General features: G+C 49.4%; 1 protein-coding gene across 2 annotated transcripts in view; it reads left to right on the top strand.

Moving 5' to 3' along the window:
* SDK2 (sidekick cell adhesion molecule 2) overlaps nt 1-27,975 on the top strand; it is a 286,136-nt gene that overhangs the window by 152,603 nt on the left and 105,558 nt on the right. For both annotated transcript variants that reach the window (XM_084750571.1, XM_084750570.1), the window contains exons 3-5: nt 8,354-8,460; nt 18,118-18,265; nt 25,248-25,381. In XM_084750571.1, coding sequence (XP_084606697.1) covers nt 8,354-8,460; nt 18,118-18,265; nt 25,248-25,381 — 389 coding nt within the window. The remainder of the gene's footprint in view (nt 1-8,353; nt 8,461-18,117; nt 18,266-25,247; nt 25,382-27,975) is intronic.

Here is a 27,975-nt window from a genome sequence, read left to right as displayed (position 1 = left end):
ATTGACTTCAATCCTGGGACCCTCATGGTAGAAGAAGAGAACCGATTCCTGCAAATTGTCCTCTGACCTCACAAGCATGCACACACACATACACAAAATAAACACAAAATATAATTTAATATTTTTAAAGACTCAGTAGTGAAGGCTTCACACAAGCCACCCAGCACTTTCATCCCAAGCCCCCCTCATATTTCATATTTCTACCTTCTGGGCCCAGTCCTTAGCCTGCTCAGGACGTCTCTGTGCTATGAGTGTGGTGTCTCATGTCTGTAACCCCAGCACTGAGTCCAGAGAATGCCAGGGAGTTCTAGATAAGCTTGGGCTGCCGAAAGATGTCTGAGAGCTAAGCATAGAGGTGCCTGCATGCCTTTTACCCCAGTGCTCTGAGGCAGAGACAGGGAGATTTCTGTGAGTTCCAGGCTAGCCAGGGCTACCGGGTAGGACAGGACGCTGTCTCAAAAAAGGAAAAAAAAACTATCTGACACAGTAGCTCACTTCCCACTATTATTCATTCACACTTCCCCGTGTGTATGGGAGCAGGCAAACTATTCTCCAAAGTGAATAGTTTGAAGGGCTCCAAGTTCCTGTGTACACATCCATTTGGGGCTCATGTCCTCTACATGACAGACCGCCCTGACATGCTATGTGGCTGGCCAGGACAAGTTCACTTCTGTCTCTGGGACCCATTTGTCACCTGTGAACAGAGGCACTTATGAGCCGTGCCTCATACAGTATCTCAGGGCCGGAGTGAATTGGTCGTACATGTTGAGGCCTTGGAACGCTGGCATTTCTTACATCCGTGGCAGTTAAGCTGCATGGTGGCATGTTGTTACAGCACAGCACATGTCCACAGCTCCCCGTGAATCACAAAGCCTTGTTTCCTGAAGCCCAACTCCAGGGGGCTGGAGAGATGGCTCCAGCAGCTAAGAGTTCATACCCTTCTTTCAGAGGACCCAAGTTTGAGTCCTGGGACGCATGCCAAGCAACTCACAACCACCTGTAACTTTAGCTCCACCAGATCCAACACCCTCTTCTGTCCTTTACAGGTACCCCTACTCATATGCACAAACCTGTATGTGCATAATTAAAATCATTAATAATAATAATAATAATAATAATAATAATAATAATAATAATAATAATAAACACAATCCAACTCCATCTCTCACTGGCCTGGTCCCAGACATCTTTGTCCCCTGAGTCGTAAGCAGGCTGAGGTCACATGCATTCACTTGCAAGCACTTGTCTGCCTGCATACATGTACTCACACATGCACACACCTACCTACAAACACACACACACACACACACACACACACACACACACACACACACACACTGTGGTGCTTGCTACCTGCTGCCCAAAACCCTATGGGAGGAGAATAGAACACCTCACTCCTTGAGCCCAGCTGCCCACTGCTGACCCTGAAATCTGCGTCACTCTCAGCTGTCTATCAGCAGGTGGCAGGGACAGGGTTTCCACCAGTGGACACGGTGACCCTTTGAACGTGGTTCTCATGAGGAAAAGAGACCAACTGAGAGCAGGCACGCACAAGTGTATGTATACATGTACGCCTATGAGTTTGTAGGCCCTGACCATATACATATGTGCACAGTAGTGTGTACGAATGGCTGTGAGTGTAGAGGAGTACACTCTGTGTGTGGCACGCATGCACGTGCACACGTGCCCTTCCTCCACGTGAGCATCTGGCATGCATCTCCAGGCGTCTGATTTATTAACCAGGACAATACAAGGAGAGCGCGCCTATTACTTCTGGTGTCCGCATCACTTCCTGACAGCTTCGTGGAATTGAAATATCTTATTTAATGTGAGTAAGAATCATTTTAAATATCAACTGTGACACTCAAGGACTCCAACCAAAAAGGGCATTGTGTGTTCCACTGAGTGCTGGAGACAACGCGGCACTTGTTAGGCAGTTATTTGCCTGCTTTCTTGTCTCTTGTCTCTTAAAATTCCAATTATCTGTCCCGGTCCCCCTCCCCCATGGCTCTGCTGGGTTCTCTGCCCCAGCCTTTCTCTTCATCTAGGAAGATGGGCAGGGTCTGATGGGGTTAGGTCAGGGATGCACTTTGACATCCGGATGGTTGTGGCTTTCTGCCCAGCCCAAAGTCTCTTCCCCTATCTCTCTGACCCCAGCTCCCTTGGCTCAGCTAACTGAGAAAAAGCAAAGCTCTCTCCATCCACAAGAATCCTCCATGCTGTGACAAGCCCAAGGCAGCGCTGGGTAAGGCAATGGGAGGATCTCTAAGGCAGTCGAGAGGGATCGGATGTTTGAGTTCGCTTGCATATGTAAAAAGAAGTTTCAAAAACATATTTGAGAAGCTCCTAACTGAATTTCCCCACATGTGGGTTGCGGGTCATCAATGACAGACAGCCAGGGTGCAAGGAGGGAGGGTGGGGCTGCCTTCTGTATGGTTTCTGTTTTGTTCTTTGAGTTTTGACTCACGTGGGAAAGACCCTATAATAAAATAAGTGAGACTTTGAAGGGTCTGGAGCTGGGTGAATCCAGATGTGCACAGCTGGCTCAGGCTCCACCTTGAGAATCAAAGGAAAAGTGACGTGACAGGCTAAGGGTTTAGAAACCCTGCAAGGAAGTCTGAGCTCTCCTGGTGCTTAGAACAAGAGGCATACCACGCTCTCTTTGTGGTCCTCCCCTCTGAGCATCCCCATGTCATCCCAGAACTTTCCACCAGCAGCCCTCCCATCTGCTCTCTTATTCAACAAGCTTTTGTGCAGAAGCTACCCTGTGCCTGGAGGTGCTCACATCCAAGATGGCCACCATCCCACCCACTTTACAGATAGGGAGGCCGAGGAGTGAAAGCTTAGTCGCTCATCCAAATGAAAGTCTGGCCTGCATCTCCCCGGCAGCAGAGTCCCAGCACTTTTCTTCCTCATCACATTTCCTCTCAGTGTGGCAGGGCCAGTCAGGAGCTACTCAGTCATCTGTGATCACTCCTGATGGATCTGGACCGGGGCTGGCTCTTCCCGTTCCCTGCCAGCCAAGTGGCCACAGGAGGATGGAGTAAACAGAACCGTGGCTCAGTGGTGTGTGTGTGTGTGTGTGTATGTGTGTGTGTGTGTGTGTATGTGTGTGTGTGTGTGTGTTGTGTATGTCTCTCTGTGTGTATGTCTCTCTGTCTATGTGTATGTGTCTGTGTGTATGTCTCTCTCTCCATATGTGTATGTGTCTGTGTGTGTGTGTGTCTCTGTGTCTGTGTGTGTGCACGCACGAGTGCCCTGGCAGCCACAGAGGGGGACATAATAGCAATAATGAATATGGTTACTGTCATTACTGGGGCTGCTTATGGTGTGTGCTGAGTTTGCAAACCAAGACACTGGCTAACTGATTCCCAGCCATCCCAGGCAGGGTGACAGAGCTGTATTCCGCTGCTGTGAATAGGGCTCCCCTGGTAGAGAGGCAGTGCGTAGAAGTGTTACTTTAAATAATGGTACCTGCAAGCACGAAATAGGTCTCCCAGGCTGGAGCAGGAGCACACTGGCAGTCAGCGAGAGGAAGGCGGGAGGAATGAGAGAGGCAGGGCCAGGGAGCATGCCTCGCTCCACTACAGGAACAGAAGGGCATCCCCCAAAGGTCAGGGAACATACCAACAGCCTGTGTCCTTCCTCATGACCCCAGGCGGGGCCTGGAGCTAACTGAAGAACGTGGACATCAGTTTTCAGCAGAAATGGCGTTTCATTAAAGTTTGAATTTTGCCACGCATCACTGACATTGGCAAACAAATTCAGCTTGAACGAGTCCCTGGTGCCTTTTTTATAATGTGTACTTAAATTCTATGCACAAAGTGCACTTTTTAAATTTTATCTTTAAAATAACAGCAATCTATGTATATGATAAAGATGATTCCAGTGGTAGAGAAAAACGTAAAATCAAGGAAGTACAAATGTCCCTTCCCCTAACTTCAGTCCTGGATTCTTCTCCCAAAAGTAAAAAAGAAACATTATAGATACACTGTCTCAAAGATATTTGTACACCTCTGTATGTGTGTGCAGGGGGGGGGGCATGCACGTGCATATAAATGAGTGTTAGAATACACACACTAAATAAATAAATAAATATACTCCTGTTTCAATTTACCCAATGGTATGATACCAAATAATGTCCTGAAATGTACTTTTTGTTGTTGTTGTTGTTGTTGTTAACGTGGGGTTAGGGAGTGGTCTAGATATCTAGATGGCTCTTATTAGGTCAGTTTGCATAAGCCAGCCTTTGAAGATTTAATAACATTTCACCGAACAGCAACAGTCAGGGATACATTATATCCTTGTTTCTAACCGTGGGCTCTGGGGTTGTTTAGCCCCTCACACAACCTTGTATTTGTGGTTTTGATTCATGTAACTCTCCTGTCTCCCTGCTTTGATTTCCTTTCCTCACCCTGGGTGTCTTGGAGACTTTTCTATTTCATCCCACACAGGTGTTCTTCTCTCACTCAGGAACCGCAGCATCATTTATTGATCTAATGCTGGTTTGATGGACATGTCTGTTGCTTCCTGTTTCTCTTTGTTTATCTCTGCTATCACAAGCAGTAATACAGTGAACATCAGCGTACATATTTTTTTTTTCCTGTCACACTGTTGCAAGTGTAACTAAAGAGCCACCTCCAGGGAGTGCAAGTTCTTGTCAAAGGATTTACATGATCTAATTGCCACAAATTTTTGCCCCAAAAAGGAGGACCAACTCCCAGTGCCACCAGCAAACCTACAGGCATGCCTTCCCCTTCCTGTTCCTCTTCTCTGTCCCCTTATTCTTGTGCTTTGGCAATCTGACAGGCAAATAGGGTCTTGCTGTGATTTGGATTTCTTTTATTATCTTAGAAGCCAAATATCTTTTTATGAACTTCTCAGCCATTTCTCATTATTTTTCTTCCTCTTTCTTTTAAAAAAACAATACCAGATACCATTCTTTTCAATTCTTTCCCTTTTATTGTGTACGTGACATGTGACATGTGCGGGGGGGGGGGGGGGGGGAGTACACACCTGCATGGAAACCCAACTGAGGGTCAGGGTCAAGGCTCCTCCCTTCCGCCTGGGGACTGGACTCAGGTCCTCTGGTTTCACCAGCTGTTGCTTGCTGAACTGTCTCATTGGCCTCCGGATTCCATTTCTAAAACCATTTCTAGAAGGAGATCATCTTCCCAGCCCACCTCTTCCTCTACCACATGTTCAGGTCACTCTACCCCTTTAAACACCCCAGCTGTTTTCCCAAAGGCCCCCTTGGCTCAGGAGAGGTGGCACAGCTATCAAGGAGCAAGCACCTGGGACAGGGTTGAGAAGAAAGACAGGCATGACTTCCCAGAGCTCAGGCCCGTGCTGTGTCCCCAATAGGGGACAAGGGACAGGTGAGACCTGAGGCAGCTGGCGTAGACAAGAGGCTACAGTAGCAAGAAGGTTCTGGATGCTGCTGCAGAGCTCAAGGACACTGTACGTGTGCTCCGATATACACCAGTGTCTTGGTAGTCCCCAATTGAAAGTGGACCTCTTAGGGGCGTGGTCTCAGCCTTGAATTGGTTCACAGATAGAAAGGCTCAGTGGGACCCAGACCCTGCATCTTCTTACCTATGAAACCATAGGTCAGTGCCAAGGTGTGTCTGGACCTTGGAACTCTGAAACAGCTTGCCGAGTACCCTTCTATAGTGTTAATGTGAGGACCAAAGCCAAAGCCCCTCAAATGCCAGTGGGGACAGATTCAACTGTACAGATGATTGCTGAAAGAACCTTAGTAGGGAGTGTCACATACAGCCTAAGTTTAAATCTTTGTGTGAGTTACCTTTACGTTAAGGTTCTTTTTTTTTTTTTATCATCTAAGATATATCTTTGGGGAGGGAGGGTGCTAATGGTTTATATTTATTTCTCTCTCTCCATCACTTCATAATATTACTATCATTTTCTGTTTTACAGTGCTTTTTTTTTTTTTTTTTGCTTGATCCAGTTTGCCCTTTGGTTGATTGGTTTTAATGATCTTGGCAAAGTTAAGAAGTTGATAGTGTCTTATGTAGATCCCAGTTTTTAAAAGTACTACTTGTCCATGGTATCCAAGAGGAGGGAACTGCTGTGTGGAATGAAGAAATGTATGAAAAGCATCAGGAACTCAGATGGAGCCATCACTGGGAAGGTGATGATGATGGTGACAATGGTGATGTTGGCAGTGGCAGAGGATGGTGATCATGATGATGACGATGGTGGTGGTGGTGGTGATAACGGTGATGGTGATGTCATGATGGGGATAATAATAGTGATGGTGTTGAGAGTAATAGTGATGATGAGGGTGATGGTGATGGAGAGGATAGTGATCATGATAATGGGGCAGTGATAGTAATAATACGGATGGGGTAATGATTAGGACAATGGTATGGTAGTAGAGATGTTGACATTGATAGTAGTCATGATGGTGGTGATGATGGTCATGGTGGTGATGATAGAGACAGTAAGAACAATAAGGATAGTGGTGATAACAGTGGTGAAAATGCTTGTGATAACGGTGACGATGATGACGGTGATGATGGTTAATGGTGATGGTAATTATCATTATAGTTATGGTAGTGGTGGTGATGTGTTTATGATAATGGTGACAGTTGTGATAAAGTAATGATGATGATTATCGTGAGGAGAAAGGATAGCAGTGGTGACAGTGGTGTTAACCGTCTTGATGATGGTGGCGGTGCTGTTATGGTGATGGCGGGAGCAGCAGTGATGACGATGGAGGTGGTGATGATGGTCATGATGGCGGTGGTGTGGGTGACGGTGATAGCAATGATGGTGATCGATAGTGGTGATGGTGGTGGAGGTGACAGTGATTGCACTGTTGGTGACGTGAGGATGTTGATGTGGTGGTGGTGGTGGTGTGGGTGACGATGGTGATGATTATGGTGAGTGATTGTGATGATGGTGACAGTGATAGTGGCAACAGTTATGGTGATAGTGATGGGAATGAATATGAGAGCAAAGGAGTGGTTGTGATGGTGGCAAAGATGATGGTGGGAGTGAAGATGATGGTGGTGAGGGGGACAGAATGGTGATGATGATGACGGTGATGATGGTGATGATGATGATGGTGATGATGGTGATGATGATGGTGATGATGGTGATGATGATGATGGTGATGATGATGGTGGTGATGATGGTGATGATGATGATGGTGATGACGGTGATGATGGTGATGATGATGATGGTGGTGGTGGTGATGATGATGATGGTGGTGGTGATGATGATGATGGTGGTGGTGATGATGGTGATGATGATGGTGATGATGGTGATGGTGATGATGATGGTGGTGATGGTGATGGTGGTGATGATGGTGATGATGATGGTGATGATGATGATGGTGGTGGTGATGATGATGGTCATGTCAGTGATGGAGGGTCCACGCCACAGCTTTTATAAAACTGGCATCTCCTATAAATGAGCTACTGCATCCAAGCCTTGGCATACCCTGAAAATAGATGGTTTTGAATGTGTCTACCAAAGTATCTGCACTAACTCAAGGACCCCAAGAACTGGGAAAAGATATCAAAGACCCTAACTCCTCTTTCTTCTGAGGACTCTGCTGGACCATTGCCTGGCCTTGCAAAAGGAAATCTGTCAGGGCTACTATCCATCAACACTGGAAAGTTCCCACTTACCTAGTATCTCGCTGGTAGCAGCCTCTTCACTGGCCTGCATCATCCCTGCCTCTCTGTGAGGCAAGTTTGCCATGTACCTGCTCTCCAGCCCCCTGCCCACCAATGCCATCCCCGTGGTTCTGTGGGTGACAAGTGCCTGATGAGCTGACTGGAGGCTCGGCTCTGAGTCAGGCTCAGCAGGCTGTGTCCCCAGCTCCACTGTGCAGCACTGTATGTAGTATAAGGGAAGAACTGATGGAGAACACTTGGAGAGATGTGTAAATTCTCCCGCTTCTGTCATCTGTCTCTTCTGATTAATACTTACAACACAGCTCTGCACCTGGCCAAAAACCAAATGCCTCCATCTCTCTCAGTGAGTCATAAGCAGGTAGAGGAAACCTGCCTCTAACAGAGCAGCCTTGGGGGGCGTGGCCATGGGCAGGGAGATGTGGCCATGGGTGGGGAGGCATGGCCAGAGCTGAATCAAAGACCTTAAACTGAATCCTCACAGCTAAGCAAAGCCTTGTGGTCTATGGGACACGCATTCTTATTAATAAGGACCTTGCTGGAATCCCATGACATGGCCCAAGAGCATTCTCTAATCTTCATTCAGAAGAAGGTGACCCCATGACCTTTGACCTTGAACCCAACTTGACCTCTGCCCCTCTGAAACTACCTACCTTACTTATTTGCTGACTATTTTGTCTGTCCCCCAGGTACATGATCACCAGCCTGGACCGTACCCACGCTGGCTTCTACCGCTGCATCGTGCGGAACCGGATGGGGGCCCTGCTACAGCGGCAGACTGAGGTCCAAGTGGCCTGTGAGTACAGTGGGGGACTGGGGCAATACCGGGCCAATACTCTTGCCTTCCATTCCTGCTATAAGGCAATGGAGCTCTTCCTGTATGGTCAGGCCAGTCCTTTTGTTTTATACCTGGTAGAACCAAGGCCCAGAGAGAGCATGGAAGCTCTCCAAGGTCACAGAGCTGGTCAGTGGCTTACACCATTTCTCTGTGACAATACTGGAAAGTCAAGCACTTCCTGCAACAAAGCATGACTTTGACTCTGTCATTCCCTAGTTCATTCAGCAGGAGCCATGGTAGGCCTTGACTTTACTTCCCCCCTCAGGTTTCTCACCTGGAACAGTGACAACACAGGGGTCCCATGGTCTTCAAGGGGCATTGGGAGATGCTTCAGTGAGAGGACGGTAACCCTCTGTGGGACAGGGAATGACGTACTGGGGCCAAGGGGCAGAGGGTAGAGCACTTGGTCATTACCAAGCCTTTAGTGGTTCGCTTTTCCTCCCTGCTGCTACCAATGTCCAGAGAGATTCCCTCAGGTATGGGGGGAGGACAGTGTCTGAACTCTAGGTACCCCAGGGAACACCACTACCCCCAAGCACTCAGCATCCTTTCCCCACACCCACTGCTTCCTGAAAGACCTGCAGCTTGCTGCAAAAGAGACCCATCGAGGGCTCTTTTAAGCTGGCCGATGCCACACTGGTGGTCACAGAAGTGTGGGAAATCTTTATGAGAGCTGGAATTTTACAAGAGAAGCCACTTAGCTCTGAAAAGTAACTGTGAGTAAATACCAGGGAGAGGCTGCTGTGGAGAGAGGGGCTGAGGACAGAAAGCTCTGACAAACCTCCGTGTGTGTGTGTGTGTGTGTGTGTGTGTGTGTGTGTGTGTGTGTGTGATAATTAGGAAAAATGTCTGGGATCAAAAGCGCAGGACAGGCAAGCCCATAACTCAGTTTGCACCATAAGAGCAAAGCCTGGATCTCAACACTGAGTTTCAGCAAGCTGACAGCACTGGCTGGAGAATGGCCACAGGGCATTTTCCTTTAGCGCCAGGCATGCCCACCGTTGTGACATTTTTGACATGATGTTGTTATTTACAAAATTCACTCCCAACTAGCATGCATTCAAGTTACAAAAGAAAACTCACAAACACACAATCTCGTGTTTAAAGTATGGTTCTGATTTTATGTTGGCTGCATTCATAGCTAGGACACATACAGCCCAAGACTAAGCTGGACACTAACTTCTCACCTTTGTGTCCCAGAATCCTGCAGGTAGATGGATCTGGGAAAGCCCCCAGTGTGCATGCCCATGTGCATGTGAGTGTATGCACGTGTTCCAATGTATTCATAAAGGTTGATCTGCCTTTTGGTTTACGTCTGTAAGAATAAGTGTCTGTGTGCAAATGTGTGTTCATATACATGTGTCTTGAATACATATGTCTGGGTCAGTCTGCCTCAATGTGGCAGTACATGTGTCTGTGCAATGGTGTGTCCGCTCACTGCATAGATTCATGTGTGCGAATGTGCACACATATCAATGAATATGTAGCCTGAACTCACGGGTATGTGTGTGCATGCACCTGGAGAGAGGAGTAGATCTGGCTTGACCTGCTCTTTTGTCTTGTAAGTGCAAGACAAAACATGCTCTCCCAGCTTTCTCCGTCAGTCAATCAGTCTATCTGTCTGTCTGTCTGCCCGTCTGTCTGCCCCTGTCTGTCTTCTTACACTGGGTCGCCATTCTGAGAGTGAATGGCACCTGCTGTTTCTCCCAACCCCTCATTCACTCTCCCCTCTTCCGCTGCGCTCACAGGCAGGACAGGACGTGGCTGGAGGGGAGAATCTGGACCCTGGGACTTCAAGCAGCTTGCTCCCCAGAAGCCTTTATAGGGATCCTGGAGCTGGCAAGCCCCTCCCCAGTTCCCGCCCCTCTCTAGAGTGGGCTTGTGACTCTTGGTCTAAGGAGAGATTAATAAGGCAGCTGTCTAACAACTGATGATAATGGCAAAGTCGTTTTTTTTTTTTAAATCCTTTACATGTTTTTAATTACTGCAATTAGGGGGAGTCAATAAAACCTCTCCCCTGACCCGGCCCCCTCCCTGGCCCCACTCAGAGTCTCTTCTTTGTAGCTTAAAAGTTGCCGTAAATTTCTGCCATTGAGCTGGTGGAATGAATGGCAGGGAGGCTGGCTCTGGATTCCCATGAACCCAGCTCTTACCACATCTGGGGCCTCTCTGGTCCAGACCCATGTCCCTTGTTATCAGTGTCCTGCCAACCGCTCATTGAACATGGGATTCAGGATTCCTCTGTGGTCGCCAGGACTGGAGCATCACTGAAGGGGCCTCTGGTTGGCCCTGCTTCTCCTGGTTTCCTATCTACAGTGTGGGTGTGGATAAAGCATGAGATAGCGGGGACTGTGCAGCCACTTTGGGGCAGTGTGAGAGGTTTGTCATGAGCATCCATGGCTGAATATTTACGCCAGTTATGAATGGCTGTAGCTAGCCAGGTGTGGTAGCATATGCCTGTCAGTCATGTCAGTGCTCAGGGCTCTGGACCAGAGAGCTGCCAGTGGGTTCCAGGGCAACCTCAGATACATGGCAATACCTTGCCTGGAGAAAAACAGAAAAATAAAGAACTTGCAGTTGCTGTAGAGTGTCCCACAGCATTCCCAGCACAGCTCCAGGTAGTGATGAGACACAATCAAGATCCTACCCTCCACTCAGGAGGCAGAGGCAGAGAAGGTTCTCTGAGTTCAAGGCCAGCCTGGTCTACAGAGTGAGTTCCAGGTCAGCCAAGGCTACACAGAGAAACCGTGTCTTGAGAAAAAGAGTTGCTACCCTCCAGGAAAATGAATCTCTCTCTCTCTCTCTCTCTCTCTCTCTCTCTCTCTCTCTCTCTCTCTCTCTCTCTGTGTGTGTGTGTGTGTGTGTGTGTGTGTGTGTGTGTGTGTGTGTGTGTGGCCCATGAATGAATGCAGTGTAACACAAGAAAAAGTGGAGCCATGTGAGAGGAAGGGAGGAAGGACAGTAACGGAGAATCTGGTAGGAAGGTGGGTGAGCGACACAGAGAGGAAGAATACCCCAAGCCAGGGAGCAGCATGTGTAAAGGCCCTGTGGTATACTTGAGGCCAAGGTGGCTGGAGCAGAGTGAGGGCAGCTAAGAGCATCAGGGGAAAGATGGGGATGTGGGACCTTTGTGATGGACCGTGACACACTGAACTGTGCTCAGAATGAGCTGGAAGTCACCGATGGTTGAGGCAGGGCCGAGATTGGTGGAGAGAGGTGTGTTGTTCTTGTGATAAATATAGAAATCCACAAGGAGATACTTGGCCATGTGCACCCAACTGTCAAAGCCCAGCGTCCATCCAGACCCCATGTGAGAGAGATACACATATATAATTGGTAAATTGGTGAGATTTGGGAAGTCATGGGTGGCACAATTAGTCAAATTGCCATGTGTACACCCTTCCAGCCAGCAGTGGCATCTTTGGAGTGGCACCCTAGAGGTCTCCCCAGAGCCTGTGTGCTGGAAGGGCCAAGATGGGTTACGCACGGCATCAGAACCATGTGACCCAGAATCCCAGGCAGCTGTGAAGATGATTGAATTCAAATCCAGGATTTCAGAGTGGGGAATGCCACAAAATTACATTACCGCACAGCCCCCCCAAAAATCATGTACAGGGTGAATGTTTAAAATTAGGTTGAATTAGCCATGAAAAGCCCAAGGAACCCCTGTTGGGAGGACATGTAGGTAGGTGGCCCAGCATTGCAGAGAGAGGTTATTCCAGAAGAGGGTAGAGTAGGATAGGGAGGCAGCCCTGACTTCTGTGCTAAGTGCTGCATACAGACAGGACAGGGGTGTTGGTTTTCTTCTTCAAATTATACATATAATTATACTCATTTTTGCATGCATGATCCATCTCAGGATTTAAAGATAAGTCTGTGCGGGGATGTTCTCAGTAGCAGAATCCTTACCTTACAGCCCCTTTTAAGCTCTAACAAAGACATCAAGAGTGAGCTCCAGGCCACATCCCACTGCGCCTCAGGCCACAGTCCTCTGCTCTGGGGGAGATTGTCTAGAAGGCTGGCTAGGCCCTGCAGGGCATAACACGGTGGGCGGGTAGATGGATTAGCAGCGTTTAGAGAGTTAGCAAAGAGAGTAAGGAAATTCCTCAGGGGACCTGGACCCTGTCTGTCCTCCCTTCCTCCGCCTAGCTCCCACGCTGGCATGCTGGCCTCCTTAGTAGCCTCTCCCTGCTCCGTTCAGCACATCCCAGCTGTGCGCACGGGACTGAAAAGGGCAAATGTATACAGTGGGTGCTTCCTGCTTGGGCCAGGGCTCTCTCAGCAGACCCTAGAGCTCATGTGACATTAAAAAGGAGGGGCTGCCTGGGATGTGGAAGTCACGGTGAGGCACGGACTCTGTGCAGCGGAGGGGTAGGGGATGGGATCTGTGTGGAACAGGGACCAAGGCTAACCAAGCCATCCTTCCTCCGTGTATCCCACCATAAACATATATGCATGCCCACCCACAACCATCCACATACATGTGAAAACATATTCAGCCATCACACATGCACACACATATTTTATATATATACATACATATATAACCATCTAATATATATATGTATATATATATATATACACACACATCCCTCCATATATCCAACCACCCAGCCCATCACACACGCACATACACATACACATGCACAAACGCACACACATGCATCTACTCTACATATATACATTCCTCCACATATACAGCCATACACCTATACATAAAACAACCACACATAGCTACATACAATCCATCTGCTCATACATACAAACAGCACATATACATAGAAACATAAACATAGATATAATTTAATAATCCATCCCTTTCTTCATTCTCAGCTACCCACTCTACCATCCATCCCGTCCTCCATCCATCCACTCACCCATGCAGCCTGCCATCTCTCCATCCATCCGGTAACCTCACCCTACTGTCCTTTTAGTTGCTGTCTATTCGATCTCCTTCTGTCCCACCCTTGCACCCACACATGCATACACACATGTACACACATGCATGCACACACATACACATAGGCTTACACACACACACACACACACACACACACACACACACACACACACAGAGCTACACCTACCCCTTATTTATGCTTCATCTTAAAAGATGCCTCTCCCATGCCTGGGAAGGTTTTCCTAGCACTTCTCAGAGAATTTTGTCCTTTTTTTCCCAGTCATCATCGATATCACCAAACACTGACTTGTGGACTTGTCTACCAGACCAGGTCGTAAGCTCAACAACTAGGTCTTTTTTTTTTTTTCCTTTAAAAACATTTTTTAGCCGGGCGTGGTGGCGCATGCCTTTAATCCCAGCACTCGGGAGGTAGAGGCAGGTGGATCACTGTGAGTTCGAGGCCGGCCTGGACTACAAAGTGAGTCCAGGACAGTCAAGGCTACACAGAGAAACTCTGTCTCGAAAAAAAAAAAAACCAAAAAACAAAAACAAAAAAAATTTTTAATTATATGGGTATGTGTAGTGTGGGCCTTTCTGAGTCTATGACACCATGTCCACGCAGAAACTCAAGGAGACTAGAAGAGGGCGCAGGATCCCCCTGGAACTGGAGTTACAGATTGTTGTGTGTCCATATATGGATGCCGGGAGCTGAATCTAGGGTCCCCTGAAAGAGCACTGTGAGCCTTAACTGCTGATCCATCTCTCCAGCCCCAAGAGACCACGGCCTTCATCAGCACCTCCTCAGAGTCCACCTGACACACAGTAGAGCTCCATGGGAGCTGGTGGTTCTAGGCAGAGCAAGGACCTAGCCATCTGGTAGGCAACTGCTTATGAATCCAGCAGACTCCACATGCCTGCCCATGCTGATCACCCAGGAGGAGGGAGGAAAGAGCACAGGAGAATACAGACAGCACAGAGGTCAGGGGTGGGGGGTGGGGTGCCAAGGGAGGTGGCACCGCGCTGGGCCGTAACTGCTTAATGTTGGATCAGCCGCTTCCTCTCCATGAACCTTCATTTCCTCACAGACCAAATGGAGCTAATAAAACAAGAGAGAGTGTGGAGAAGGAAACACTATTATCATGAAATTGCTTTAAATTGTTTAAATCTATCTTCTGAGTTCTGTGAAAAGTTTTTTTAAAATAGATAAAAATTATTATAAGAACTAAAGTCAGCATGATTTATTGATGTGATTTTTTTTATAGATAGGGCCAAGTAATAGGAATTAATAAACAACTAAAAATGCATATTTGTTAAAATCTAGGTTGTCACGTTATCAGAGGCTCAAATGAAATAATGCATATACAGGCTGTCCGGAAAGAAACCCAGAATAGGGTAAATGCAGGATTTTCATTCCATTTGGATGGTTTGGGGATAATCTTTGTTGAGGAGGTAATGTTTACACTAAATCATGAAAAATGTACAGGATTCTAGCATTTAAGTGCTGAAAATATTAGATATACTTATTTGGCAGTTTTACACACTCTTTCTGTTTTTATGGCTACATAACAAATGACCCCAAGACACCATGCTGCAGAGCGATATTGGAACGCTCACGTGGTCTGTGAGTCTGGAGTCTGGACAGGGCACCGTGAGGACAAGACACAGCCAGTCCCGCTTGGTGGCACCTGTGGTGTCTGTGGCAGGAACGGGCTGCGGGTGAAATCCCAGGTGTTCATCCAGGAATCTAGTGTTGGTGCTAATCACCTGGGGACCTCAGTTCTCCCCCACCAAGGTATCTCCACACACACTCCGTTGAGAGTCCTCACAACATGGTGGCTGGATTCGAAGGGTGGCTATCTGGCAAGTAGAGCCAGGTAGAATGCTGTCTCCTTTGACTAGCCTCACCTTTAAAACCACTGCTTCCAGCATGTTCTATTGATAGAGCAGTCTTAAGCTCCCAAGACTCAAGGGGAGGGTATATGTGGGAGAAGTGTGAGTCACAGTGTAATAAGAGCATGTGGGAAAAGGGTAAATATTGATTCAGGCACCTTTGGGGAGATGCAATCTGGAGCATACACATCAGCTCACTTCTTCAGTACAGCCCACGAGGACAGTAGCCTTGTATTTCACTTTTATAAGAGAGGAGATTTTAGTTCCATGAGGTCAAGGGTCAGAGACTTGGAGACGTATGGGGCTAGGATTTGAACTCGACCTTTGATGTCTCCAAAGCTACTATAATTTATACAGCACCTGCCAAAGTTAAAATAAGGGTGCCATCGCCAGCTCTTCTCTTTTAAAACACTAAGTTGGTTCCATTATGCGGGGTGCTGGAGAGCCATGGTACTGGGCTGAACTATGGCTCATCCTACTGGCATTCTAGGCAGGTGCCTAGCAAAAACAAAGCCTGGCTGTGGGAAGTAGGGTGTATGTCACTCATGGTGGCAAGGTGATCTGTGGGCATTAAAGCAAGCAAGGTTGGTCCCGGTCTAGTTATGGAGGACCTTGAATACAGACAAAGAGGATCAAGACTTCCCTGGGGCAATAAAGAGACCCCATTGGCTCAAAATGAGTCAACAACAACAACAATAAAAAGCCCAGGACAGTGTGGAGGGGGGGGGGACAGGGAGGGGGTGATCTAAATGTAGATCAGAAGTCAGAGGCCCACAGAATGGACTAACCTGTTGGGAGGGCCTTGGTTCATGAGACAGCACCAGCATCAAAGGACTTTGTGGGGAATAGGGAAGGAAACACCAATGATGCCAAGGATTTGAGCTCAAGTGAGTGGGTCAAAGGGACAGATATAGAACAATAAACAAGACAAAAGGTAGAGCTTGTTGAGGAGGTAGCAAGATCTCCCCTACATTCCCAGCATGCACCCCTCACCGACCCACCCCCCCACCCCACCCACAGCAGACTATTCCCTTGGAGTCCAGGGACAAATTGGAGCTGGAGACATGGGAGTTATTTGCAGAGAGGTCATGGTCAACGTCAGGTGAGCCACCAGTGGATCAGGGTGCCTAAGAGGGACAAGCCCAGGCTAGAGAAAATGAGCTGGTGTGCCAGCAGCCTTGCACTGGAGTGTGCCAGCATTTGGAGGTGCCTCTGCCAGCAATGAAATCAGGAGTTCATTGGTTCATGGGCTTTCCCCACATCCCAGGAAAGCAGGAAATGGGGAGTACCCTGGTGGGTTCGCCAAGGACCCAGGGCTGCCTCCAGCCAATGCAGCCATCTTGACTCATGTCTGAGACACTTCAGAAATACTGGTACCTGGACCCCACCCACTCTAGAGAAACAAGAGGGTCCTAAAGGGGCCCCTGAGCCAGGTGGAGGACCAGGCTGACCGAGGACAGGAAAGAGGCCATGGTGTTAGGAGCTGACAAGCAGCTTCTGTCACCATAGGAATGTGTTCTTGTAGTTAGGAGGGGGACCCTGGGTGAAAGAAAAACTAAAGTGTCATAAGCCATACTCTGAACCCCCAGTACATGGAGGCCTGCTGGTCTGACAAGCCCAGGTCAAAGCACGTCACAGTACTAGATTAAAGGGTGGGGTGGGGACTAACAGGAAGTATCATCATCCGTACTCCATACCAAAGAAATGGGAAGCTTTGTGTGTGTGTAGGGGGTGGGGGGTAATCCCAAAAGCATCTTTCAATTCAGGCGCTCCTAATACACAGCTGACCAATGGTGTCACAGGTGAATGAGGATGCTCTTCCCCGGGTATCATGAGAGACAATGGGTTCTGACCAGGCAGGTCCAGGGGGTTCACTCTGTGTGCCTCAAGGTGCCCAGGGTACCTGTGCTGTGGCCTCATGCATCACACTTGCAGTCTCAAGGATGCACATTCATTGCCAAGGTGACGGAAGTCCAATTACTGCATCCCAAAGCCCACCCCCAAAGACACTGTTGTGAGAGCCAGTCCCTTCAGCCAGCAGGCAGGCTGGACACACACACACGACCTCTGTTTTCTTCCTGACTCATAGAAGAACAGGGCCAGGAGCAGCGTTTCCGCTTATCTGCCAAGGGCTAGGCGTGCTTTTAAAAGAGCAGCAGAGTGTTTCTGTTCAGGGGAGGCCTCACTCATTCCGACCTGTGCATCCTTCCCTCTGCCTAAGGGCACAGAGGTCCAGACCCAAGACACCACAGCCTAATCCCGTGCTATACTGAAATAGTCTCACCAGGCAGGGACGGGGAAAGGGCAACCTAATTCCATGGTTCGGGATCTGAGTTCAAATCCTGGCTCTGTTCCTTGCCAGCTATCTGACCTTAGACGGGTTAATTAATTTAGCTGAGCCAGTCTGAGCAGGGTTTTTTTTCCCCCATTGTAAAAATGTGTGAAATAAGGATAAGCCTCTTGTGGCTGTTGGCTGAATTAATCGAGTCAAGGATACATGGGTACAAATTACACAAAACCTAAATGTCAAAGCAGGGCACATCACACAGACTACTAGCGGAAGTGTTCACTCTCATGTCCTGTGACAGCCACATCGTCTATGAACGTGTTGGCCTGTATTCTAGCTCTCCTGGAGTGCGTGCAGCCAGGGGAGGGCACGGCTGGGCACGCCTGATGGGATGGAGGGAACTCCAAGAGAGGTAGCCCTTTCTTCATAGCCATTCTTTTCTCTGCCGGGCAGTCCCTGTGACTGGGTTCACCCCTGACCTCTGCACCTCCTCTCTCCCTCTCTCTCTCTCTCTCTCTCTCTCTCTCTCTCTCTCCAGACATGGGGAGCTTTGAAGAAGGCGAGAAGCATCAGAGTGTGTCCCACGGAGAAGCTGCTGTCATCCGAGCACCTCGCATCTCAAGCTTCCCCCGGCCTCAGGTGACCTGGTTCCGTGATGGACGCAAGATCCCGCCCAGCAGCCGCATGTGAGGCCCTACTCTGGGTAGACTGGAGGGAAGCTGGTCCTGGAGGGGGAGGGCTGGGGCCAGACGAAGAAGGCTCCAAGTGTGAAGGAGGGCCCTTCCTATAGAAAGGTCTCAGTTAATTCTGGAACACGGCCAGCTGGCCACTCCCCTGGGTGGTGAGAGAAGTTTGGTTTATGACGGGGTTCTTTTGGAACATGCATGCAGGGGCCAGGGTGTTGCCTCCACACTCAACCTGAGAATAATTCTGCTCCCAGAGGATTTAAGACACCCAAACATGCCCATGCAAAGGCATTGTTGCCACGGTAACAGGCCCAGGACTCAGGCCATGGCAGGGTGGGTGTGTGCAGGTGTTTATGCTTAGCGGCTGTGACTGGGCTTGCTGTGTGTGTGTGTGTGTGTGTGTGTGTGTGTGTGTGTGTGTGTTTGACTGCAAGGAGTTCTTGTGGCCAGGGAAGGCTGGGGTAGATACACACAGCCCTTTCAGCATGCACAAAGACCCTTCTGTCTTCTTCTGGCCTCAACTGTGGGCTTAGCAGTAAAGCCAACACCCTTCACACACACCCCAAACCCCCCAGCAGGCCTCAGCAGATACTGAGCTTCGTCTCCTGAGGCTGTTCACTGTCCAAAGCTAGGCCAGGCTTTCCACTCCACTGCTCCGCTCCAACTTTCCCTTCATTGGAGAAAGGCTACCTTCTCCCAACCTTCCCCCAGTTGGCTATAATTTCCAAGCTATGCAGACTGCACGGAGTTCACCCGGCCCCGCCACCCTGGTCTGTGGGGAGTGGAGGGAGATGGGGACAGGGTTGCCTTTGGGAAGAATCAAGTCCCGGAGTAGAATCACAATAAATGATAGCACAGTAATATGGCAATTGCAGAAGCTATAGGTGATGGGGTTAAGTTCTCAGGACTGTGCTAAGCACCCACACACATATGCCCCCTCTTCCCCAGGGCTCATGCAGCCCGTGAGGAAGGAGGCCCTCTCTGTCTTGTTCTCTTTCCCATCCCAAGAGTACATGCTCCCAACTTCATTGCTCCGCACTCAAGCCTCACAACAGCCCTATGAAGCAGCTGATGTTACCCCCCAGCAACAATAAAGCAAAGCTGCTGAGGTTTAACTACGTTTCCAGAGCTCTCCTAGCTGCTGAGTCGTGCTAATCCTTGCCTTCTGTAAAACATATGTGCAGACAAGCACACAGACACAAGTAAGCGACTGGGCCTCGTAGAGAGCTGATCCTGACGCAGCAGTTCTCAGTCTGGCCCCCGTGGGAGCTTTGAAATGAACCAATCCTTAGGTTCTTGCCTAAGGCACTCTGATTCCACGTAAATGGGATGCTCTTTGGCTGTCAGAATTGTTTAAAGCACCGTGTTTGGTTTTAATGTGTAGCCGGTGCTGAAAACCATCCTCAGAGCTGGGCTTAGTGGCACAAGCCTTTAATTCTCAGCACTTGGGAGGCTGAGGCAGATGGGTCTCTGTGAGTTCAAGGCGAGCCTGGTCTACATAGTGAGTTCTAGGACAGCCAGAGCTACCTAGTGAGACACTGGAGAGAGAGAGAGAGAGACAGAGACAGAGACAGAGACAGAGAAAGAGACAGAGACACAGAGAGAGAGACAAAGAGAGAGACAGACAGACAAAGACAGAGACAGACAAAGAGAGACAGAGAGACAGAGAGAGAAGGAGAGAGAGAGACAGAGAGACAGAAAGAGAAGGAGAGAGAGAGACAGAGAGAGACAGAGCGAACCATCTTCAGTATGTATCAGGCATCTACAGCCACAGGGTTGCTGTGTAACAAAGCATCTCCGTAGATCAATAAGCATTTGCTGTCTTTTTCTTAGGAGTGTGAAGATTTGTGGTGTAGGCTGCCCAGGCTAGGTGCTTCTTATGGATGGGCTCACTGGTCTGGGCTTGTTACTGACTGTTCTGAGATAGCCTTGTGCAGGTCGTTTGGCCGTGTTCATGCCTCATCCTCTAGCCTGACTGCCCCAGCACAATCTCTGGATATTTCAGAATAGAAAGAGAGGAAATACACACTTACCACGCCCCTACGCACATCCCACTGGCAGAACCAGTGACAAGGCAGAACTCGGACAGAAGGCCCTCGGTATCCACACCACTAGGCCATTGGTCTCTTCATGAACAGCCAGCCAGCAGGCAGCATGAGACATAGGTACCCAGCAAGGTGAAGGGTGGAGTAAGCTGCAGATGAACAGGTGGACAGCTACCCTACAGTCAAAGTGTGCCTCTCTAGGCTTAAAATTCAATAAATCCAGTTGAATGGATCACCATCATGCTGATATTGAGATCACATTTTGGAAGGGAAATGTTCTATCTACCACATAGGTGTTGGGACATGTCATGTCCCAACCCCATTCTAACCCCATGTCTAAGTGTATCACTTGATAACTCCTGAGAGTGTATCAGTGAAGGCATCCTGAAAGCTGATCAACTGACAGTGGATGCCTGGAACTCAGAGCTGGAAACAATTCTGAGGCTCTAACCATACTCATGGGAAAGAACTCATGATTTGATTAGTAATGTCTGCCCTGACTGTGAAGGAGGGGGGCATGTTGGCACTTACCTACTATGTTTGTAGAGGTAGATGAGTCCTTTGCTTCAGACCCTCTCCTACGGTCACCTAAGAGCATTATATATCCTTTTCTCATTTCCATCCTCCACCCTCACCTGCTTCTCATACCTAGCACTGTTGCTAACAGGATATAGCAACTTTGGCCTGCACAACTGCATGTATGTGTTTCTCTCTCTCTCTCTCTCTCTCTCTCTCTCTCTCTCTCTCTCTCTCTCTCTCTCTCCTAGTTATATATGACCACTCCTACCCACTTTCATAAACACATCTACCAAATTTATGATGGAGCACTGGAGTGGTTTTATTTTGGTAATTACACTGAATTAATATTCATAGATGAGCAGGAAGGCTCCCTGGATGCAAATCCCCTGCGTCTTTGTGCCGGTGCTCAATATCTGATAAGTGTTATTAGCCAGCAGGCTGTGCAGAGCGTGAAAGGCTCCACTATCTACAGAGTGTGCCTCTTACCCCTGGGCAGGACTCAGATTGGCCCCAAGCCTACTATTGAAAAGGGACATGATTCCGAACAGAGACACATGCTGGGGACTTTGGGCACACTCCAGGATGGCTTACTCTCCTCTTAATTAAATTATGAAGCCAGCTCTGTTGGAGCTGCTGAATGAGAGAGCAACAAATTGGATGCAGAACCAGGACCAATCCTGGTGACCCCAAATAAGAGTAGACCCACCCCCTGCCTGAGAGGTGAGCGTTGGCATTGGTGCTCCACTCCGAGTTGCTCTCCCCAGCTTCTCCAGGTGTGGGTATGTATGTGGTGCAGCAGACTGGATGCTGTGGCCATACTGGAAATGAGGCATAGCATCCTTCCACGATTACCTAAAAAAGGCACAGTCAACACGCACAGGGCTGGGGAGCCCATCGACTTTTTCTCCCTCCTGGTAGAATCAAGGTGACAAGTCAGAGAAGGCTCTGCCTCCCATCTCACTCCATGTCCAGAACCTATGCCCTGTGGCTTCCCAGACCCTCTGGCTCTCAGACTCCACGGCTTCTAGGCTAGAGTGCTAGGTCTGGCAATGCCTGCCGTAGTAACCTATCGACCAAATTCCAGTGAACTAAAGCCCCATCCAAATTCTGACCTAGAGCAATGGACAGGTACACATAGTCACTTGAAACCTGGTCTTTAGAGCTCTGCCACCACCAAAACTGATCTCCAAAGTCATCCTGCTCCGGCAGAGGGGAGGATCCACCCCAGGATCATGCTGGGGTTCCCATGATCTGAGTTTAGAGGGGCCACACACCCAACCCCAGATGAGGAAGATGCAGAGCTGTGCCTTGCTGGCCAAGCAGCCACAGCCTCCGACTTGAGACGTGCCTCAAGGCTCCTCTTCAGACAGTTTTTCACTGTGTCTTAGTTCATTTCCACTGCTAGGGATGCAGGATGCTGTGTTTTGGCTGCTGGCTCTGGCGGGGGAGGGGTCCAAGTTCAAGAGGCCTTAGCTTGTAATGACCTTGCTGGCAAAGTCTTGAGGTGGCACAGGGTGCCGTATGACTACAATATAGCATATGAGAGTGTGTCTCTGTGTGTGTGTGTCTGTATGTGTCTGTGTGTCTGTGTGTGTGTGTGTGTGTGTGTGTCTGTGTCTCTGTGTGTGTGTGTCTGTGTGTGTGTGTGTCTGTGTGTGTGTGTGTCTGTGTGTGTGTGTGTGTGTGTGTGTGTGTGTGTGTGTTCTGGTCTCTCCCTCTAACAAAGCTCCCAACATTCAATCATGGGGCTCTGTCCTGATGACCTCACCCAGCACTAATCCACCCCCTACAGCCCCACCCCTAAATGCCAAGGTCAGAAGAGGCCCCGCCCCTCTTTCTGTCTCATAATGGGGATCAGATTTATTTCAACTCATCAACATTGGGGAAGACATTCAAACCACACCCGGGCCATAGCACTCAGTCTCCCACGTGGACAGCCAGGGTCAGACATGTTCCCTTGGGGTAGTGCACCCTGGCCTCTCCCACTACCTGTCCATGTTACTCTCCTGCAGCTGTGGCAATCATAAAAGGCACCCTGGGAGCAAAATCACCACAGCTGGTTGAGAGCCACGTATGACCATTCACCGTCCTCCACCGTCCTCCGTGTATTACATTGTCACCTGCATCGCATTAGCTTTGCAAAACTGCCGCTTCCGCTATGCACCAAACACCGTGCCACATCTAGAAAACTCCCTAGAAGGACAAAAAGGGACACAAACCGAGGAATGCTGAAGTTCCTTGACCCGCCCCCACCCCCACCCCCACCCCCACCCCCACCCCACCCCCTGGAAGTCCCTCCATCCTAAAGCCAGACTGGGCCAGGTGAGGGCTGTGGGCCTGGGGAGATGATGGATCAGTAAAGTGCTTGCCTTGCAAACCTGAATACATGAACACCATTCCTAAGCACAGCATGGGGGCTCCCACTGTAATCCCAGCACTGGGGGGGGGTGGTCAGGAGGTGAGGGGAGCAGAGACAGGAAGATCCCTAGGACTCCCTGCCCCTGCTCAGCCAACCTAGCCTACTTGGTAAGTTCCAAGCCAGTAAGAGACTGTCTCAGAGTGGGAGTATAGCACCTGAGAAACAACACCCAAGGTGGTCCTTTGGCCTACACACAAAAACACGTGCACATGGACCCACATCCGTATACATCCATACTCTCGGGCATGCACACGAGTGCACACACACGTACACATGCACTATTCTATCTTGGCTATGGTGTTACTCCTGTCACCTCATTAGCTAAACGTAAAAAGAGCTCTCCATAGGACATTTAGGGTATCGCTTGTATCCCTAAGCACTGGTGGAGGGCAGAGAGCATGGCACCCTACTGCCCAGAACAGCCCTGATGGCAGGGGGACTCTGAGCCTGAAATGTCCCAAAACGAGGAGCAAGGGGGTGGGGCGGCACAGCCAGGCTAGGAGAGAGCTGGGCCAGAGGGACATTAGTGAGGATGTTTATCTGGGAGCCTGTTTAAAACTCTGTAACATTCACCTAATGGGAAAATTTGAAGAGAATTCAACTGGATTTGTCCTTGTTAAACTAACATTAAGGATGTTTAACAGCTGTCTCGGGCACATCGCATTACAATCTGGAGACAGACTTGGCAAACTAATGGTTTTGTTTGTCACCAGGAGAGTGGGTAAGAGACGCTGGGCAGAGCTGGTGTGGGCAGCTCTCCAGAACCACTTCACACCCACTTGAGGGGGACCCCCTGGCTCCCTGTTTTCCTGTCTGCTGGTCTAGTGATGAGCACTGGGAAATGCAAGCAGCCTGGAACAAAAGGCCCATCTGATTTTTATGCTGGGGGCCAGCCCAGTCCACACGGGGAAGGGGAAACTGATCCCCAGTGAGGAGACTGGAGGGGTGTGGCCCTCAGAAGTCTAGTTCAGGCCATCCATGGCCTTTGAATCTGCTTAAACTGGTAAAGGAAGGAGCCAATCCCAGGGCTGGGGAATGGCTTCATATATAAAGTACTTGCCTTACAAACACAAGGACCTGAATTTGATTCTCAGAACCCAAGTGTAACCCCAGCGCTGGGGAGGCAGAGACAGGCTGGTCCTTGGGGTTCACTGGCCAGCTAGCATAGCTGATTCAGTGAGTTCCAGGCCAGTGACAGACCCTGTGTCAACAAAGACGATCATTTGAACAGCACCTGAAATTGACCTCTGGCTAGACACACACACACACACACACACACACACACACACGCACACGCACACGCACACACACACACTGCACACACATGTGCCCGCACACACGTGTACACACATACACACATGCACATGCACACATGCATGTGTGCATGCACACAAGCATGCACATACACACAGAGGTGCACTCATGCATGCACATATACACACATGTATACGCACATGCACACACGTACACACATGCACATGCACACATGCATGTGTGCATGCACACAAGCATGCACATACACACAGAGGTGCACTCATGCACGCACATATACACACATGTATACACACACACACACACACACACACACACTGATCCTAGAGTCATCTGTGTTACCCATCATTATTTACTGTCATTCACTCCGTGAACTTTTGGTAGAAGCATCCTCACAAAGCCATCAAGACTGTCATACGAACAGGAACCGAATTCCAAGCGGGTCAGAGACAAAAAAAGCCTGGAACCTGCCCCTTGGGTGGGCGCTGAGAAAGCCTCAGTTTCAGGGAACGAAGGGATGGTTGGGATGGCAGCGCCCCAATCACGGCAGATTCTCTGCACACACTGACACTGGGTTTTAGCAGTAGATGGCTGGGGTAGGGGCGGAGGGTGTCTTGGAGGCTACTCTCTTCCCAGGTAGGGGAGTATAGTCAGATCCCCCAGCCGCACAGCCTGGCTCCAAGCCCTTTGGGCCCCTTATCCAAAAGAATCTTTTGCCTCTTCTCAGAGCCATCACGCTGGAGAACACCCTGGTCATCCTGTCCACAGTGGCTCCCGACGCCGGCCGCTACTACGTGCAGGCGGTTAACGACAAGAACGGAGATAACAAGACCAGCCAGCCCATCACTCTCGCCGTGGAAAGTAAGTAAGCGCAGAGCCGGGGACCATCACTGAGCAGAACCCAACAGGTCGTTAAATCTCAGGAATGGGGCTCCAGGGGGCTGTTGGGACGATGGAGTGGTAGGGGAGGTAGGGCTGGGGATGGAGGGGTGGAGCAGTCTTCAGAGGAGGAGGAGGAGCTGCAGTCTGTGTAGCTGGACAGGGTGAGGGAAACCAGTGAAGGTCACAGGCAGGATGAAGTGGCGTTCTGGAAGATGCTTCCATGGCAGACACTGTCTCAGGAGACGGTAGGCTTGTTATAACCACTAGCAAGTCCAATGAAGGCTAGGGGAAAGTAGGAGCAAGTGAGAGACTCTGTGCTCACGTGCATGGATGCCAGACACCCCAGGCTCAGGTGCACATGGAGACAGCACCCGAGAAGATCAGAAGCTCGTTTTAAAAGAAATACGCTGTCTGCCCAGCTGGCGCATAAAAGCGCTGTTGCCGCTCGAAGCCGGGAATACCTCTTACTCTTCCCCAGGTTTCTACCTCGGCCCATCTTCAGGGACATGGCTTCCTGGAAGCCCAGCCCACCATAAGCCTGCCCCAGGGTCCTCTGGCACAGCGACACCCCTTCAGTTGAGACTAGATCAGGGTTGTCACCCCTAGTCTGATTCTCCCTGGCCTAACCTCAGGCTAGAGAAGGTGAGATGGATGGCCAGGGTGCCTCCTAAGCTGGGAGTCACTAGACCAAGTCTGAGTTTGGGAACAAGACCACGACCTCCCAAAGTGGCTGATCACCATACAAGCGGAGAGGGAGGGGAGCCAGGTGTTCTCGTACCTCCACATCTGTCTGATTCCCATTCCCAAAGCACATCTCACTTATCACTCATGCCACACCCATATGCATCCATCAGTAGCAAGTTGGGTGTCTCTGTCCTCTCTTATCCTAGCTTCTGTCTGCCAGTTTCTAGAACATTCCCAGCCTGCTCTCCCCCACCCACCTCCATCTCCTCACTGGGCCTTCCAAGCTCCAACAGGACTCCTTTTTGTAGACCCAGTTGATCTCTTCCTCCAAGCCCGTTTCCCATCTTCCTGGGGGAAAACTTGAACTTGGGAAGGAGAACCCGCTCTGGATACTGGCCAGAGATAATCGTGGATGTCACCTCTGACATTGACCTGAGCCAGGGCTGTTTATACAGTAAAAAGGAATTTGTTTGGGCTTTTTTGTTTTGTTTTGTTTTGTTTTTTTGTTTTTGTTTTTTTTCCCCCTAGAGATTTCTGAACAATAAGGTTACCTAGAGTCTCTTGGAACCCAGATATCTTTTGTAAGATTTAGTGTCAAGGGCTGGGCATGATGGCACACACCTTTAATCCCAGCACTTGGGAGGTAGAGGCAAGTGGATCCCTGTGAGTTTGAGGCCATCCTGGTCTACAAAGCGAGTCCAGGACAGCCAAGACTAACACAGAGAGGCCCTGTCTCAAATAAATAAATAAATAAATAAATAAATAAATAAATAAGAATTAGCATCAAACCAGGAATGTAGATCAGTTGGTTGAGTGTTTGCCTACCACACACAAGCCCTGGTTTCCAACTTCCAAATCATGTAAAATTGGGTGTGGTAGCAAATCGTGGGATCCCGGCATTTAAGAGGTAGAGGCAGAAAGATCAGGAGTTCAAGGTTGTCCTTGGCTACATGGCAAATGGGGGGTCAGTCGGAGACACAAGAGACAAGGGGACATGCTGGGAATGGTGGCACATTCCTTTAATCCCAGCACTCTGGAGGCAGAGGCAGGAGGATCTCTCATTATGAAGACCAGGCTGTCCTTAACTATATAATGAAATCCCGTCTCAAAGAGAGAGAGAGGTGGGGAGGGAAAGAGGAAGAGAGAGAGAGAGAGAGAGAGAGAGAGAGAGAGAGAGAGAGAGAGAGAGAGAAAGTCATGGAGTGAGTTGTCCAAGTTAAATGGAGGCATCTTCTTGAGTGACTCAGTTTACCCCAGACCTACTGTCAGGGGAGCCTTCCTCTGTGTTCCTCCTCCAGCATCCAGCTACTCCTCTTAAGAAACGGAGGCAGCAGCCGGGCGGCGGTGGCGCACGCCTTTAATCCCAGCACTCGGGAGACAGAGGCAGGCGGATCTCTGTGAGTTCAAGGCCAACCTGGTCTACAAAGCGAGTTCCAGGACAGCTAGAGCTACACAGAGAACCCCTGTCTTAAAAAACCAAAAAGAAAGAAAGAAAGAAAAGAAGGAAGGAAGGAAAGAAGGAAGGAAGGAGGAAGGAAGGAAGGAAGGAAGGAAGGAAGGAAGGAAGGAAGGAAGGAAGGAAGAACTGAGGCAGCCCATGGTAGCACATTCTCTCTCTTCTACCTCAAACCACCCCAGCCTTCCAGCCAGCCCAAAGGAGGCCAGAAAGCCACTTCCGTCCCACTCATCTGCCTCCACCCCAGCGCCCCCTCCAGCCGCCAGTCTCCCTCATTCTAAAACCCCTCCATTCTTACATCCTCAGCTGTGATTAATGCCGGATCCAGAGCAAAACGCGGCTGATTTTTAGCTAATTTCCCTCCCACGAGTGATTGCACTTCACAACTCTGTGCCTGCACTGACACGGTCCCCCCCCCCCCCAGCCTGCCCGC

This window comes from Acomys minous (assembly GCF_964271855.1).
Source record: "Acomys minous genome assembly, chromosome: 12".
Taxonomy (NCBI): domain Eukaryota; kingdom Metazoa; phylum Chordata; class Mammalia; order Rodentia; family Muridae; genus Acomys; species Acomys minous.
The sequence above is the reverse complement of the archived record's forward strand: the minus strand, read 5'-3'. Positions and strand labels throughout refer to the sequence as shown.